This window comes from Centruroides sculpturatus, unplaced genomic scaffold (genome assembly GCF_000671375.1).
Source record: "Centruroides sculpturatus isolate CEXI.00-Female unplaced genomic scaffold, Cexi_2.0 scaffold62, whole genome shotgun sequence".
Classification (NCBI taxonomy): Eukaryota; Metazoa; Arthropoda; class Arachnida; order Scorpiones; family Buthidae; genus Centruroides; species Centruroides sculpturatus.
Genome location: NW_019384388.1, coordinates 927721 through 942127, shown reverse-complemented (window position 1 = coordinate 942127; position 14407 = coordinate 927721). Strand labels below are relative to the sequence as shown.

Below are 14407 nucleotides of genomic sequence, written 5' to 3'. Positions count from 1 at the left end.
ATTAAAGTTATAATGTAACATTTAAAACTATTAATGTAATTTAACAAGATGAAATAAATAAGTGGATTTTGTAACTTAATTTTTCTTCAGCTAATTTACTTGAAGCTTTTTGTCCTCTAATTGTTGTTTGTAAATCATATAGTATATTGATAATTTAAGGACATGTCATATAGGAATGTATTTTATTTAGATGGACAAATTAAATTTTTGAGACAGTCGTTTTGTAATATGCATTTTGGATCTAGACCCCTCTTAAGCTGCAAATTATACAAAAAGGTAACAGTGGTTCTGAGTAAACCCAAAAGGAAAATTTTTTAAAAATGTTTAAAATAATGTAAAATTATTAAAATCTATACAGAGTTAATAAAATATATAAAACTGGTAGTATATTAAAAAAAAACATGCAACTGACTTGAGAATATTTTTATTTATTTATTTATTTATTATTTTATAAAATAATATAAAAAACAAAAAGGTGGTTGGAATAAAATTGATATTTATATTTATTGGACTGCAATTTGAAAAAATTGTAGATCTATAAATTCCCACTGTTGTCCGTTGTCTGTCTGTTCTTCATTAATCTCAAGAATAGAGTTAGATAGATGAAAGACTATATACGGAAAGCTTGGGCAGGTGGCCCTGATTAAGTATACACAAACTTCAATACAAACTGGTGAAGTCTTATTATTTCAATTCAAAACTTTTCCCCCGAAAGGAGTTAGATACATGACCGGTACAACTCTATTGCCAACAGAAAAGGTATGTTGTACAGAGGCCAGACACTACTAATTTGAGGTGGAGAGCATATATTTTAAATTAAATAAATTTAAAATGATTAAAAATTTCAGCTCGACATGTTACAATAAATAAATGCTTGTTTATATTATTATTAATGTAAAAGAAGGTAAAAAAAATATTAAAATGTTAAGTAAAAATAAACTAAAACTTTTTTAAAACTATTAATATCTTATTTAAAAAAATAATAATTATAATGATGATTAATTAAAAGAATACAAAAATTATAAAACAGTATAAATTTATGTTAAAAGTGTCACTTTTTATGCACTTGTGATCAGGTAAGAAAAGACACTTTTACTCAGTATCTTGTTATACAGGGTGACCCAAAAGTCTCCATACAGTAATACAAATCAAGCCCACCAGTGACTGAATAAATAAAACCATTGAACACTAGTAGTTGGTCATTGGTTCATGCATGACCAATCAGCTGGCCACCATGCAGTGTTCTGGGTTTTCTTTGTGTATAACACCTAAACAGAATCCACTTTCCACATAGGAAGTTCTTCTAGAAGTTACCCCATTGGCAGATCACCCCTATGTGTTCCGTTGCCTTACTATATTAAACCACTGACGTAAATCTTAATGCTAACATTTTAATGTTTTGTGAATAAAGTTACATTTCACTTTTGTATGCATGGAAACTTTTCAGACACCCTGTGTAACAGTTTTAATTCCCTGTCTTTTTTAATTGGACTCTTCCAAAATCAAGTTAATGAACATTGCCAGATCTCACTTAAAACTAAACCATCATTTAAATTAATTTTATGTTTATAAATCATGTAGTATATTAATTATTTAAGGACATTCTAATTTAATTTATTCCCTTCATCTGTTTTAACAGATTTATTGTTAGAGACAGCAATTTGCATAAAATGCATGACGACTTCATGGACTCCTAGTGTCTTATATTAATTGATGAATTATGCTAAGATTATTCACAAGTGAAGAAAATTGACAGTACAAAAATGCATTATTTTTTGAATTTGCATAATTGAACATAGTGCAAAAAATTAATTTTTTTTCTTAAACCTGTAAACTGGCTTTTTTAATAAGCAGGAAGGAGTACAGTAAAACCTTGGTTATACTTTTTGATGGAACCATCTGAAAGATTGCTTATGCATTTCAATTTTTCTGAATAGAGTATTCCACATAGGAAACTAACACAATATAAAGCTGCAGTTTCAGAAGGAACATTGAATAAGAATAATGTAGATTTCTGGAAAAGAGGAGAACAATGCCAGAGTTTGCCACTTCCATATTAAAGGCATTGTCAATGCCATCTTCTAGTGCTGTGTTGAAAGAATTATTTTAATTGAAAAAACATTGTAAGACCCAATAGACATAATCTCACTTAAGAAAATTTAGGTGTCTACATCAGACTAACTATTAACTTGACAGTAATCAATAGCATTCACACTGATAAGGATATGTATCAGAATGACAATAATAATAATATAGTAAACCTTTACTACAAACAAATACAGACACTATTAGAGTTTTTCTACAAAAACAAGAAACATCACATTTACATAAAGCAGTAACTCTAGCAGACTCAAATAGAACACCATTAAACTTAGTCACATCATATGACAAGACACAACATATATAAAGGATAGACACCATTAAGCAGTCGTGGGCTCGAAAGGCACTCCATGGCAGGCATCCCTACAACCTGGCCCAGGATTTTGTTGACAAAACTACATCAAACAGCTGATTAGTTCCAGGATGCTTCTTGGGGAGACGGAACAGTTCATGATTACCGTACAGGATCAGGTCATAAATACTAAAACTACAGAAAACGCATACCCAAAGAAAGTACAACATTCACAAATGACACATGCAAAAAATGTCACTTTATGCCAGAAACACAACACATCACTTCTGGTTGCAAGCTCTTGGCACAGACAGATTACTTACATAGACATAATCAAGTTGCGAATATAATACACCAAGAAACAATTATTAGACATCCACGAACCATACTACAAATAGATTCCACAGACAGTATTTGAAAACGACACGCACAAAATGTACTGTGACAGAGCCATAATCACAGATAAAACAGTTTACCACAACAGACCAGACATTATACTCATTGACAAACACAATAAAATCATACATTATAGACATAGCCATTCCAAACACTCACAATGTACAAAACACATGCACTGGAAAAATCAGCAAATATACAGATCTCACCCAGGAAATAAGGCATCTGTGGATGAATAGGGTGCTTTTTGTATCTGTTGTCCTTTTTTCTACAGGTGTCATACCCCTCACACTACACAAAAGCCTGGGAACTTGAAAAGAAACACATACATCACACTACAGAAAGCCATTATATTGAATACATGTCATATTGTTAGGAAATTTCTGAACACAGACACACACACTTGATACATTTATTTAGTTTTTGTTTTGTCTTGGTCGCTATGCCTTGACTCTGGTCTGGCATAGTACACAACCACCAGTGTCAACCAAACCAAGTATAACATATTACACCCATCATAATAATAATAACAATTATTTAATATTGAAAGATTTTATCCATAATGGGAGATGAGCTTGCAGAGACAAATGAACTATATCAAACAACAACTGATAACGAATGGCATAGTCACAGTCAAATCCCACACACAGAGACTCAATTTATTATAGTTTTTTTTAAAAACATATAATTTGTGTGTCAATAAGAATACTTCATCTTTAAACTTCACTTCTAGCATGTACATAATTTAGATTTTATTACATTATAATAATATGACAATGAGAATTTTGTGTACACATATGTGATAGTGGAAGTTTTTAAACAAACAACATTACAACCCAATACAATCTAAACTACGAGCCAACCAATGCCATATGTTATCGGGCTAGATATTGGCCATAATACTAATAAGTTACGAAACAATTTGGTACTAGAGGGAGACATTAGGCGCCATCTCTTAATAAATTTAATAATTATAATTTTAATTCAATAATTATCAGAAATTTAATTAAATTTATTAAGAGGTGGAGCCTAATGTCTCCCTGTAATACCGAATTGTTTCGTAACTTATTAGTATTATGGCCAATATCTTGCCCGATAACATATGGCATTGGTTGGCTTGTAGTGGAGGTTTTTTGTGGGCTTTTTTTCATGTGCACTAACAAGTAAGTTATTTTCAATAAAATTACAGCTCTGAATGAGGCAGTTGGTACTTTTCCAGAGCTGTAGACCATGTCTGTATGAGTAAAAAGTCAAAAGAGCCATTGGTCTACATGTGATCCTTTGCAAAATACAGTCCTTCTGAGTTTTAAACACACAGTAAGCTTAAATGAACTCATAGCATGACTTTGATTGCAGCCTGAAGTACAATGGTGTTTTTCATGTTTTATGAACTTTCAGCCATCTCTAGTAAAATGGAAAACAGTTGATTTTTAGCATTGTTTTGAGAAGTATTTTCAGATATTTTCACTTTTAAATTTTACTTTATTTTTTTGAGGGTCTTAAAAATTCCAAATAGGTTAATTTCAAGGAACTGTATTAAACCAAGGTTAACATGTAGACTATCAGTTTTTTTACTTTTTTACTCCTGTGGGCATGGTCCACAGCTCTGATTAGGTTTTCTATATAGTACTATGTAATAAAAATGTGTTTTTAGTTTTCATCCTCAATTTCAATGTTCTATATGATTCTTAATAGAAATGTTTTCTTTATCATAGAGTATTTCATTAATTATGAGATCTTGTAGTATAGTATATTTTTCTCCTACTCTTAATGCACTACAATCCAGAACTTCATATCTATCTTCTGACGACAAAACTACCTTTTATTATATATTGTACTGTACAGTACATATTAAAAATTAAAATTACAACTGAAGAGTTTGTTTGTTAAATAAAGAATAATTATTGTAGAATTATGATGCCAGGTATTTGCATATTATCATACATTTAGATAAATGTTTAATAATTGTTTAATTTGTTATGGTTGAGGATGTGGAACATTTAATTTACAGAAAATTTCATTTATGCTAATGGGAAATATCTATTAACTGATTAAGATGAATTATATTGTAAAAAATGAGTCATACTAAATTTCTGATTAATTATAAGCTTCAAAGAATAAAGCTCTTAAGATTTGCATCACAAATATTTTCAAAAAGTGAATCAAATATTATAATTTGAGAAAATGTTTGTGAATTCATAAAGAAATAACTATAAGTTTCATAAATGGAGCACAGATTTAATGAACCAACGAACATTTTTGGCCAACATGAGGTCAAAGTTACAACATATATATTCATTATAGAATGCCTATATTTTCTAAAATAGAATGTAAAATATAGGTTGTAACCTTGGCCTAATGTTGGCCTATAAATAGGCTGAAAATGTTTCTGTTCATTAAATTTGTACTGGATTTATCAAAATTAAGGTCATTTCTCTACGAATTGATGTTTTTACCAGTTTTAAGTTATATTGTTTTATGAATTAGAATATTTTTGCTCTTTTATTTGCATCAAGTCATTTTGATGTAAAAATCCAAATATCTTCTTTCTGCAAGATTTGTTAAAAAAGAATTATTTGATTTATGAAAATTTCAATGTAAATTATCAGTGTAATTGTATTTAATTGTAATTATAAACACATATATTGAATTTATGATTTAATTAGTTAAGCTTTACATACAAAACAAATAACAACGGTCATTGTCAGGGTAAAAAAATGTCTTTTTTAGTATGATTATGACCATTCAACACAGGTGAAAGTGTTTGCTTTTGTAGTTTTGATATTGTTTTTATATGTAGTGTTTAATTATGTATACACAGTTTGAATTGTTTAATTACATTAAATAGATGTATTTATATATGAAATGGAAATTAAGCTAGATTACTTTCCATGATAAAAAATTGCAAGTTTAAAACTACATAAATATTATATATATATATACACAGTTATATATACTTCAATAATTGCTCATCCGGGTAAATGGTCATGTTTTCTTAATCTTGTCAATCTTCTATATACATTGGTATAATTTAATTCTCATTAATTTATCATTAGATCCAATTATAACTTTATTTAATTGATCAAAGTTAAGGTCAAGGTCAAGTTTTTCTGCGTTCATTTTATTCCAAAGATGAGATTATTATTATTATTATTATTTTCACAAAAACAAGGAAGGATAAGGATTTTGCTGCTTTTTTTAACTCTCTCCACCTTCAGGCAACAAGAAGCCTTTCAATCATGCACATCATTCATTCAACTAAGCTTAATATAATTAGGGTGGCCAGAAAATGAAATGGGACTGGGCGTATCAGGATCATCCATAAAATTTTTTGACCCATGCTTAAACTTGGGTCTCCTGAGCAACAATCATCAGCCTGTACCACTTCATTTGGCTACCAGGTTATGCTTATCAATAAGCAGGAGTTTTTTCTGTTCCTTGTTCAATGTGCCTCAAATGAGCATACCTGTGTCTTTTAAACAAATAAACAAAATTGCTCCTTAGGAAATATCAATAATAAAATCGAAGGCTTTATTGGACTGCAATTTGAAAAAATTGTAGACCTATTAATTCCCATTGTTGTCCATGTGTCTGCTTGTCCTTCCTTAAACTTGAGAATGGAGTTAGACAGAAGAAAGCCGAGAGCAGATATTGAAAATCTAGGGGATGGAGATCTGATTAACTATATACTGTAGAATCCCTCTAGTCTGCCCTCGGCTAGTCCGTCACTCCGGTTAATCCGACTGTGGTCGGAGTCGAGAAACTTGTCCCAACTCGTCGGTGACTCACTGCCCGTCACGTTCTTCTGTATTCGTTACAGTATATGTTTCACATTGTGTGTACGTGTACAGTTTTGTGCATGTTTTCAACATGTTTGGAGTGAAACATAAACACGTTACTCTTTCATTAAATGAAAAATTAGCAGTGCTACAAAGACTGGACAAAGGGAAAGATTGTTTATTTTACTTTTTTCTGATAATCCAACCTTTTTTGCGTTTCGACCATACCCCCAGTCCCAAAGGTGACGGATTAGAGGGGTTCTACTGTATGAACTTCCAGTGCAAACAAGAAGTCACATTATTTCAATTTAAAACTTTCCTCCTGAAAGGAGTTAGATAGATGACTGGCATGACTCTATTGCTAAAAGGAAAAGTATGTTGCATGGGAGCAAGACACTAATTTGAGATGGAGAGCATATATTTTAAATTCATTTTCATTTAATTGTTTATTTGTTAAGTTATGGCAATGCAACACTTGGGCGATCTGGCTAAGGGGATGCCTTCCGGGAGGTTTTTTAAGGGAAACTGGCCCCTGTTTAGGCATTATAAATGTGGAGAAAACCCAGAAAACTCCACGTGGCCAGCCCATACAAGCAAGGTGCAAACCCGTGACCAAACTCCCAGTTCAGGGTACGAAGACTACTTGGCTACTGGTGGGCCCTTCATTTAATTATTTATGCAATTTTTGTTTATATAGTAGCCACATAGATCTTGTTTATAAGTAGGAGTTATTATGCTGATGTAGTTTCAAATTTGAAAAAATAAATAAATAAATAAAGATATGTTGTCTTATTTTTGACTAAATTTTCCTCCTTTTTGCTAATTTGAAACTAAGCCAGTATAATAAGTTCTATTTATAAAAATGCTTTGTTTACATTCCTGCTAAATTTTGTTTTCTAGGAGTTCTTAGTTATGTTAATGCTTTCTGACTAAAATTTGACAACATGGTTTGTGATTTTCAGCTTAAAGAAGTCATAAAAATGAAAACACATTTTAGTCTTTGGAAGAGAATTAATTAATTTTGATAGAAAATCAAACTTTTTGAGGACAGCTTTTGAATAAAGCCTGGAATTCCCCGGACTAAATTTAATAATCCGTCAGCAAAAATAGCATCAAGGTAGTCAAGTGCAAAAAAAATAGGAAGCAGCTGATTAATTCAAAATTTAAAAAATTAAAATTAAAAATTGTACACTAACTTTCTCCATTATATAATATGAATAAAATTTTAGTAGTGAATTGAAATGAGTTAATGAGCTTCAATAAAGTAGATTTTCTAAGTTTATAATTATAATGGAACTTAATAGATAACTGTATTTTATTCGTTTCCATTAAAGAACTAAGTATCGCATCTTTAATAGCACTCGATAGATGAAATATTTCGACCCCCATTAAAAATGATTACTCTGCCTAACTGATCAATATTTTCTGGTTCTGTGGACAACCAGTTATCAAGGTTGTTCCACTATGTATTTTAATTGAGAGAATATTTTCTATCTATTCCACAAAGCATTAACAGTTAATGAGTATATTTATTTAGGTGTCGGGACAGTATTTGGCAATTTTTCAATTTTATCATAAGTTACAAGTTTAAGTAGAATATATTTTAATAATTTGAATAATATACATTTAAAAAATAGTGAATAAAGAAACTATAACATGCCTGGCTTTTCATATAACAAGTGTTTATCACAGATATAATTTATGTTAACTAACTAATCACTGTATTGACTATTCTTTTGTTTATAATCATCGTCTTTAAGTTTAAAAATTTGGACACAAAACTGGAAAAGATGACTGTATGTGTATAAAGGAAAGAAACTTGAACAGGTTAAAGAAGTTAGGATATTTATTTAGACAAAGCACTTTTTGGTATTTTACTCTCGTCTTCAAATCAACAACAATCGATATTCTGATGGTACCGGTACATTCAACATTCAATAATTTATGCACAAGCAGTTTTACTATTCAAATTTTCAGAATATCAAGCATTATTTATCTGAATATGGGATTAAAATCCCAAAAAGTGTTTAATATAAATAAATATTCTGAATCCTTTAACATATTTAAGTTTTTCTTTTAAAAATTTTATATACAAAAGAATTTCAACATAATTTGTATAATTATATAACTGTGTATATTTCCATGTTAATATACTTCATTACTATACCAAGTAAGGTGAGAATACATTTATTTTACTGTTGTTTATTGTCAAAAAGTCAAAATATATATCTCAGTATTCACTTCTGATATTAGAATAAACATGTACTTTGAATGAGATTAACCCTTATTGACAACATTAACTGTTTTGTGTTAATCATTTATCTGAGTAATTCTTGATTTTGTGTTTTATATTATTAAAATTGCATTATATTGTACAGTGGTGCCTTGTACTTTGAATTTAATTCCTTCCAGGCCATTCAAATTAAAACATAAAAACAATAAATAAAATACATAAATACTGTATAATAAAATGAAAATTACATTTACCGTACCTTAGCAAGGAGTGGTGATGTCCTGTTTCTTAAGGTCAATACACAGTTTTCTTGGCTTTTTGACAAATTATCCTCTCGTAGATGATTCATTAGCTGATTGCTTCTCATTTATCCATACTAGGAGAAGTTTTCTGTCGTCTCAATCACGTGCAATCTCCTGGAGGTCAACGTTGTCACACCTTTAGCCACATTTGCTGCTCTAATTGCTTATTTGTTCTTAAGAATGATGCACACTATCGACTTCAGCATCTTAAAATGGCCTCCAGATACGGCACACGTGTACCTCTTTTATACTTCACATTAAGTTCCTTTTTCACTTCAGTCATTGATATTACAACCTTCCTTTTAGACTACTGTTGTGGTTAATAGATAGGGGTTATATATATTATCAAACACCAGAAATAAAGAGAGAAAAATATGCACTAAAACACATGACAAAATACAAGAGATGCTTTCATGAGGAAAGACATGTTAGGCATATAAAAGATGGCAATTACACTGTGAGCGATATTGTGAAATTTTAGATGTTTTTCAAATAATATGTTTGCAAATTTGTTAATGAAGATAGAAAATACTTTGTTTACTAGGCATTTATTGATTTATAAAGTAATCTTTTAAATAATTCAAACATTTAATGTAATCAAAAACTTAAACAATTTGTTTCTTTCAGATTGGTAGTTGGATTGATTCTCAGAAAAATTTAGAATCGAAACAAGATATGGGTAAATTTTTAAGTAATATTTTATCAGTGTGTACTTTCAGTATATTTATAATTTCACATAATAAATTTGTCTCTCTTTCTATAACTGCTTATTTTCAGATGTAAATTGGCAGTTAATAGCTAGATTTATATTATCCAATTAAATATCTTAGTTTTTGCGATATATAGACATTGGGAAAACTCCATTTATTCGGCATTGTGAAAGAAATTCGAACTTTGTTCTTGCCTTGCAAAGCTTAAGAACTATTCTTCTATATAGTTTGGCCGGCGTAGCCAGGATAAATGGAGTTTTCCCAATGTCTATATATCGCATCAGACTTCCAACGGGTTGTGACTCGTTGTTATCTTAGTTTTTGCCAACTTAATTATTTTTATGCACTAATATCAATTAATCAATACAATGTTTTTTCATAAAAATATATAATAACCCTACAAATTAAAATATAATTGATTATATAACAAATCTGTGAAGTTCGTAATAATCACTTTATATCTTTCTGAAAGACAGACAAATTAGGAAATTATTAAGTGAAATTTTATTATAAATAATAACGTAAGTTTATTACAGATTCATTATATATTTTTATCAGTTAATTAATCAATATGATATTTATGCATGAACTCGTTTATTAAAAATAATCATTTCTAAGTATGATATTTTCTTCTTTTAAATGAGATATAAAAAGTTTATTAATTAAAATGCACATTTTTCAAATTATTAATTATCGAAATAAAAAACAAATTATTATTTTGTAGCAATAATGTTCGGTAAGAATGAGTCACATTCCAAGAAAAGCAATCAATTTCTGAGTCAGAACGAAAATGGTTTTTCCCACGACTACATTATTTGGTTTAATTTTAACCTTCTTTGGAATTGATCTTCTTGTTACGTAAATTCTATTCCTGTTATTATCAAGGAATAAAATGTTTCAGTCGCAATAATTTTCTCGTGCGCAAAATGAATTTAATTTTTTTTTAATATTAAATTTATTATATGTAGCAATATAAAGATTTTTTTTTAATTTTAAAATAAATTACTCTCTAATGATTTATGCTATAAGCAAATTACATTAAAACTATTATTAAGTATATGAAAAATACTTATCAATTTGAATATAACAACCACCTTTGTGTAATACTTATTTATTTTTATATCCGGAATTTATTTTTAATTAATTTTCTCCATTTAGATTAAAAATAATTAATAGAAAATAGTTTTATTGCACACTAAATCGATTTAAAAAAATAAAAATTTATAGTATAAATGTATATGTATATAACTTTTGTAAAAAGTGTGTGCACAAAATACCCGATTCCATTATAATCAAATGAAAGGTAGTGAAACCAATCTTGTTAATTCAACTCAAACTACTTTTTTAAAGAGTAAAAAAAACTTTTTAGAAAATTCGAGCACTTTCAAATTCAAATCACTTTCTTCGGTATGAAAACTTATAATTTAATTTACATTTGAAGAACTTTCTCGACAAATGCATTGTCCAATTTGTTAATGTATGGCATTTGGTTTTTACTGCTTATTATCATTTTATACATATACTTTTATTTAATAAATTAGGTTTATTAATTTCAAAATTTTGTATTAAATAAGGAATTTAGATGTATAAATTTTGACTGAAGAAGATAAATATAGGTGAAGCGTTTAAACTTTTAATTTAGAGTGTTTTACATCCAGTTTTTTTAAGTATTTAGAAAACCATTAGTTTTTTTTTTACACAGAAAGAAAAGAGTTTAGTGTTTTCATCATTATTCTGGTTTTAAGGTAATGAAACATGCTAGCTTGAAATATTAAAAAACAAGCATTTAATGGTATACTAGTAGTTAACTATTTTAGACAAGAATAGCTTAAAATTTGAAAAAAGTTTCTTAATTAAGCAATATAATTCTGTTACTTTAAGTTATTGTTATTATTTTAAACATACCATACATTTAATTCTTATTATCATTTATCATTTAGAGCAGGGAGGTTTAAACTTCTTCCATTCACCAACCCTCTTTTACCTGAGAAAATCTGATACAGCTCCTGTTATATAGGTACATAAAATAAGTATACAAATAAAATCACTTACTGGTAATAAATCATAAAACAATTTATTTCAAAACAGTTTTTTAATGTACATATTATTTTACCATTTATTATAGACAAAAGCAAATTTGCATAGAAATGAGAGGGGATGTCCTTGTTTTTACTTTTATATTACAAATTAAATTTTGGCCAAATATTTGACTGCAGAAGGGCATCTTCAATGTTTTTTCAGAGTTGACCGACATTTGATTTTATAATTGTTGGTGCGAAAATGCCGCTTTACATAAATATGTAGTACAAAATTTTACTGTCAGCAAATTTTTCATGACTTCCTTTGAGTCATGATTCACAATTTAGGAAGCCCTGATTTAGAGTTAATTAATTTATATTTAAATCTTTACAAAAGAAACATTAATTTTAAATTGCATTGTATTTTGTTAATTTGATGATAAATAAAGCTAACTTCTTTCTAAAACATGTTTTACTATTTCGATTTTGTATATATTTAATGAACATCGATAATATGATTTGTTTAAAATAAATTTATTCTAAGTTGATAAATAAAATTCCAAACAAATTGAATATTTGACATGATTGATTTGGTTTTTTAAAGTTTAAACCTAATGCCAAATATAAGCCTGAAGCTGCATTTTAATTTTCAGGCCATATTAAGATTAATTAAATTAATTAATTTTGAAATTTGATATGACAATAGTTGGTTAATCAATATGGTTTGTAGTAAGTCTAAATTAATTTGTCTAGAAGTAAGATTGGACATAGATCTTGATCATATAACTAGTAAAATTTGTAGCGACAGATAAGTTTAAATTGAACATTTAATTTTTAATTAGTAATATTTTTTTTACAAGCTAGTGATGTAAGTGACTAGCTTTAAGCCAAATTTCCGTAATTAATTAATTAATCAATAAGTTTGAAAATAATTTGCTGATTTAGGCTTAAATTTAATTTTAAAATAATTTAGAAAAATAAAACAGTACTTCGTTTTTTAAGATAATGTCAAAGAAATATGAGTAATTAATAATGTATTTATTTTTTACTGTAGTTGTACTTTGATTTATTAAAATAATGATTTAAAAAATGACTATATACTCTATTTGTTTAGTATGCAATAGATTTATGTAATTATAAATAAATAAAATACTTTCTTACTGGAACTACAATATAAATAAAAACAAAACTTTTAACAATCCAGCAAATTGTTCTTAATATCATAAAAATGCTTTTGAACGCTTTAAGTGAACATCCTCAGTTATCATTTTGAATCAAACGAAGAATTCGAAATTACGTAAAATAATAATTCAAAAAGCAGTTACATAAATTTACGTTAACATTTAACAAGCTCAAATAATTGCAAAGATTATACAATTTAATTAAAACGAAATAAAGAAATAAAATAAAATACATACATCCAGTAAAAGTTATCTTAATTAACCTTCCCGCTTATATAAACTACGTTAATTCATCGTAGAAGGATTTCCATGCCGATGACAATCCGTCAGCATCCCTATGATTAACACAGTTTGTGTGCAACTGCGCCTTGTGAATTTCTAGTTTTTCTAGATGTTTCACGGCTTGCCTGGATCTTGTAGCCTTGATGATCAACGCCTGATCCCGGAAGACCTCGATATTCTGCTGTTCGGCAAAAGCAGCAAGCACTGTAGAGTCTGTTTTTATTCACTAAATGCTTATGTTCAATAATTCTTTAAGTTTCTCATGATTGCTCCTATGTATACCAAATTGGAGTTAAATCTACGGTTTTTAATGGTATAGAGTATACCCCTGCCATCGCGTTGCGTTCGTAACTGCCTTTATCGTTCCTTAAGAACCTGTACACGGTGGGATTATGTCTGTAAATTATCTGTATATTCTTATTTCTAGTAACTTTCTTAACCATTCCTTTGAGGAACGGTGTGTAATTGAGCATGACTCTTTCTTTATGCTGATTCCCTCCCTGCAAGGGGTGTCGCTTCTGACAATTCTCAATGAGAGCATCTATTCTTTCTCTACGGTATCCTTGCTGTATTGCTATGTTTCGGATATATTCCAACTTGTAAGTGTCGCAGATGCTGGTGCAATGCGTATGTGACTCTGGAGCTGGAGCAGGAAAATGGAAGCAATGTTAATTTTTTGCATGTATCTATAACTTGCAAGGAAGGGGAAATCAGAACAGATATATACTGGAAACCCAGTTATCTTTTTATTATCATTCCTAGGAACTCCACAGACCCTGAGCATATAAAAATGGTGGTTTTTCATTCTTGGATAAGGAGGGCGCAGATGCATTGCACCAATATAGTGTTGTGACACTTACAATGAGTCGGAATATATCCGAAACATAATAATACAGCAAGGATACCGTAGAGAAAAAATAGATGCTCTCATTGCGAATTGTCAGAAGCGACACCCCTCGCAGGGAGGGAATCAGCATAAAGAAAGAGTCGTGCTCAATTACACACCGTTCCTCAAAGGAATGGTTAAGAAAGTTACTAGAAATAAGAATATACAGATAATTTACAGGCNTTCTACACGTCACGTTCAGAAATAGAATCGGGACCAGGAAGTGTT

At 29.2% G+C, this 14407-nt stretch overlaps 1 protein-coding gene across 1 annotated transcript in view; it reads left to right on the top strand.

Moving 5' to 3' along the window:
- The window catches only part of LOC111618162, a 119521-nt gene that overhangs the window by 74020 nt on the left and 31094 nt on the right, over positions 1-14407 (top strand). Inside the window, exon 4 of the mRNA XM_023359624.1 lies at positions 9730-9781. Coding sequence (XP_023215392.1) covers positions 9730-9781 — 52 coding nt within the window. The remainder of the gene's footprint in view (positions 1-9729; positions 9782-14407) is intronic.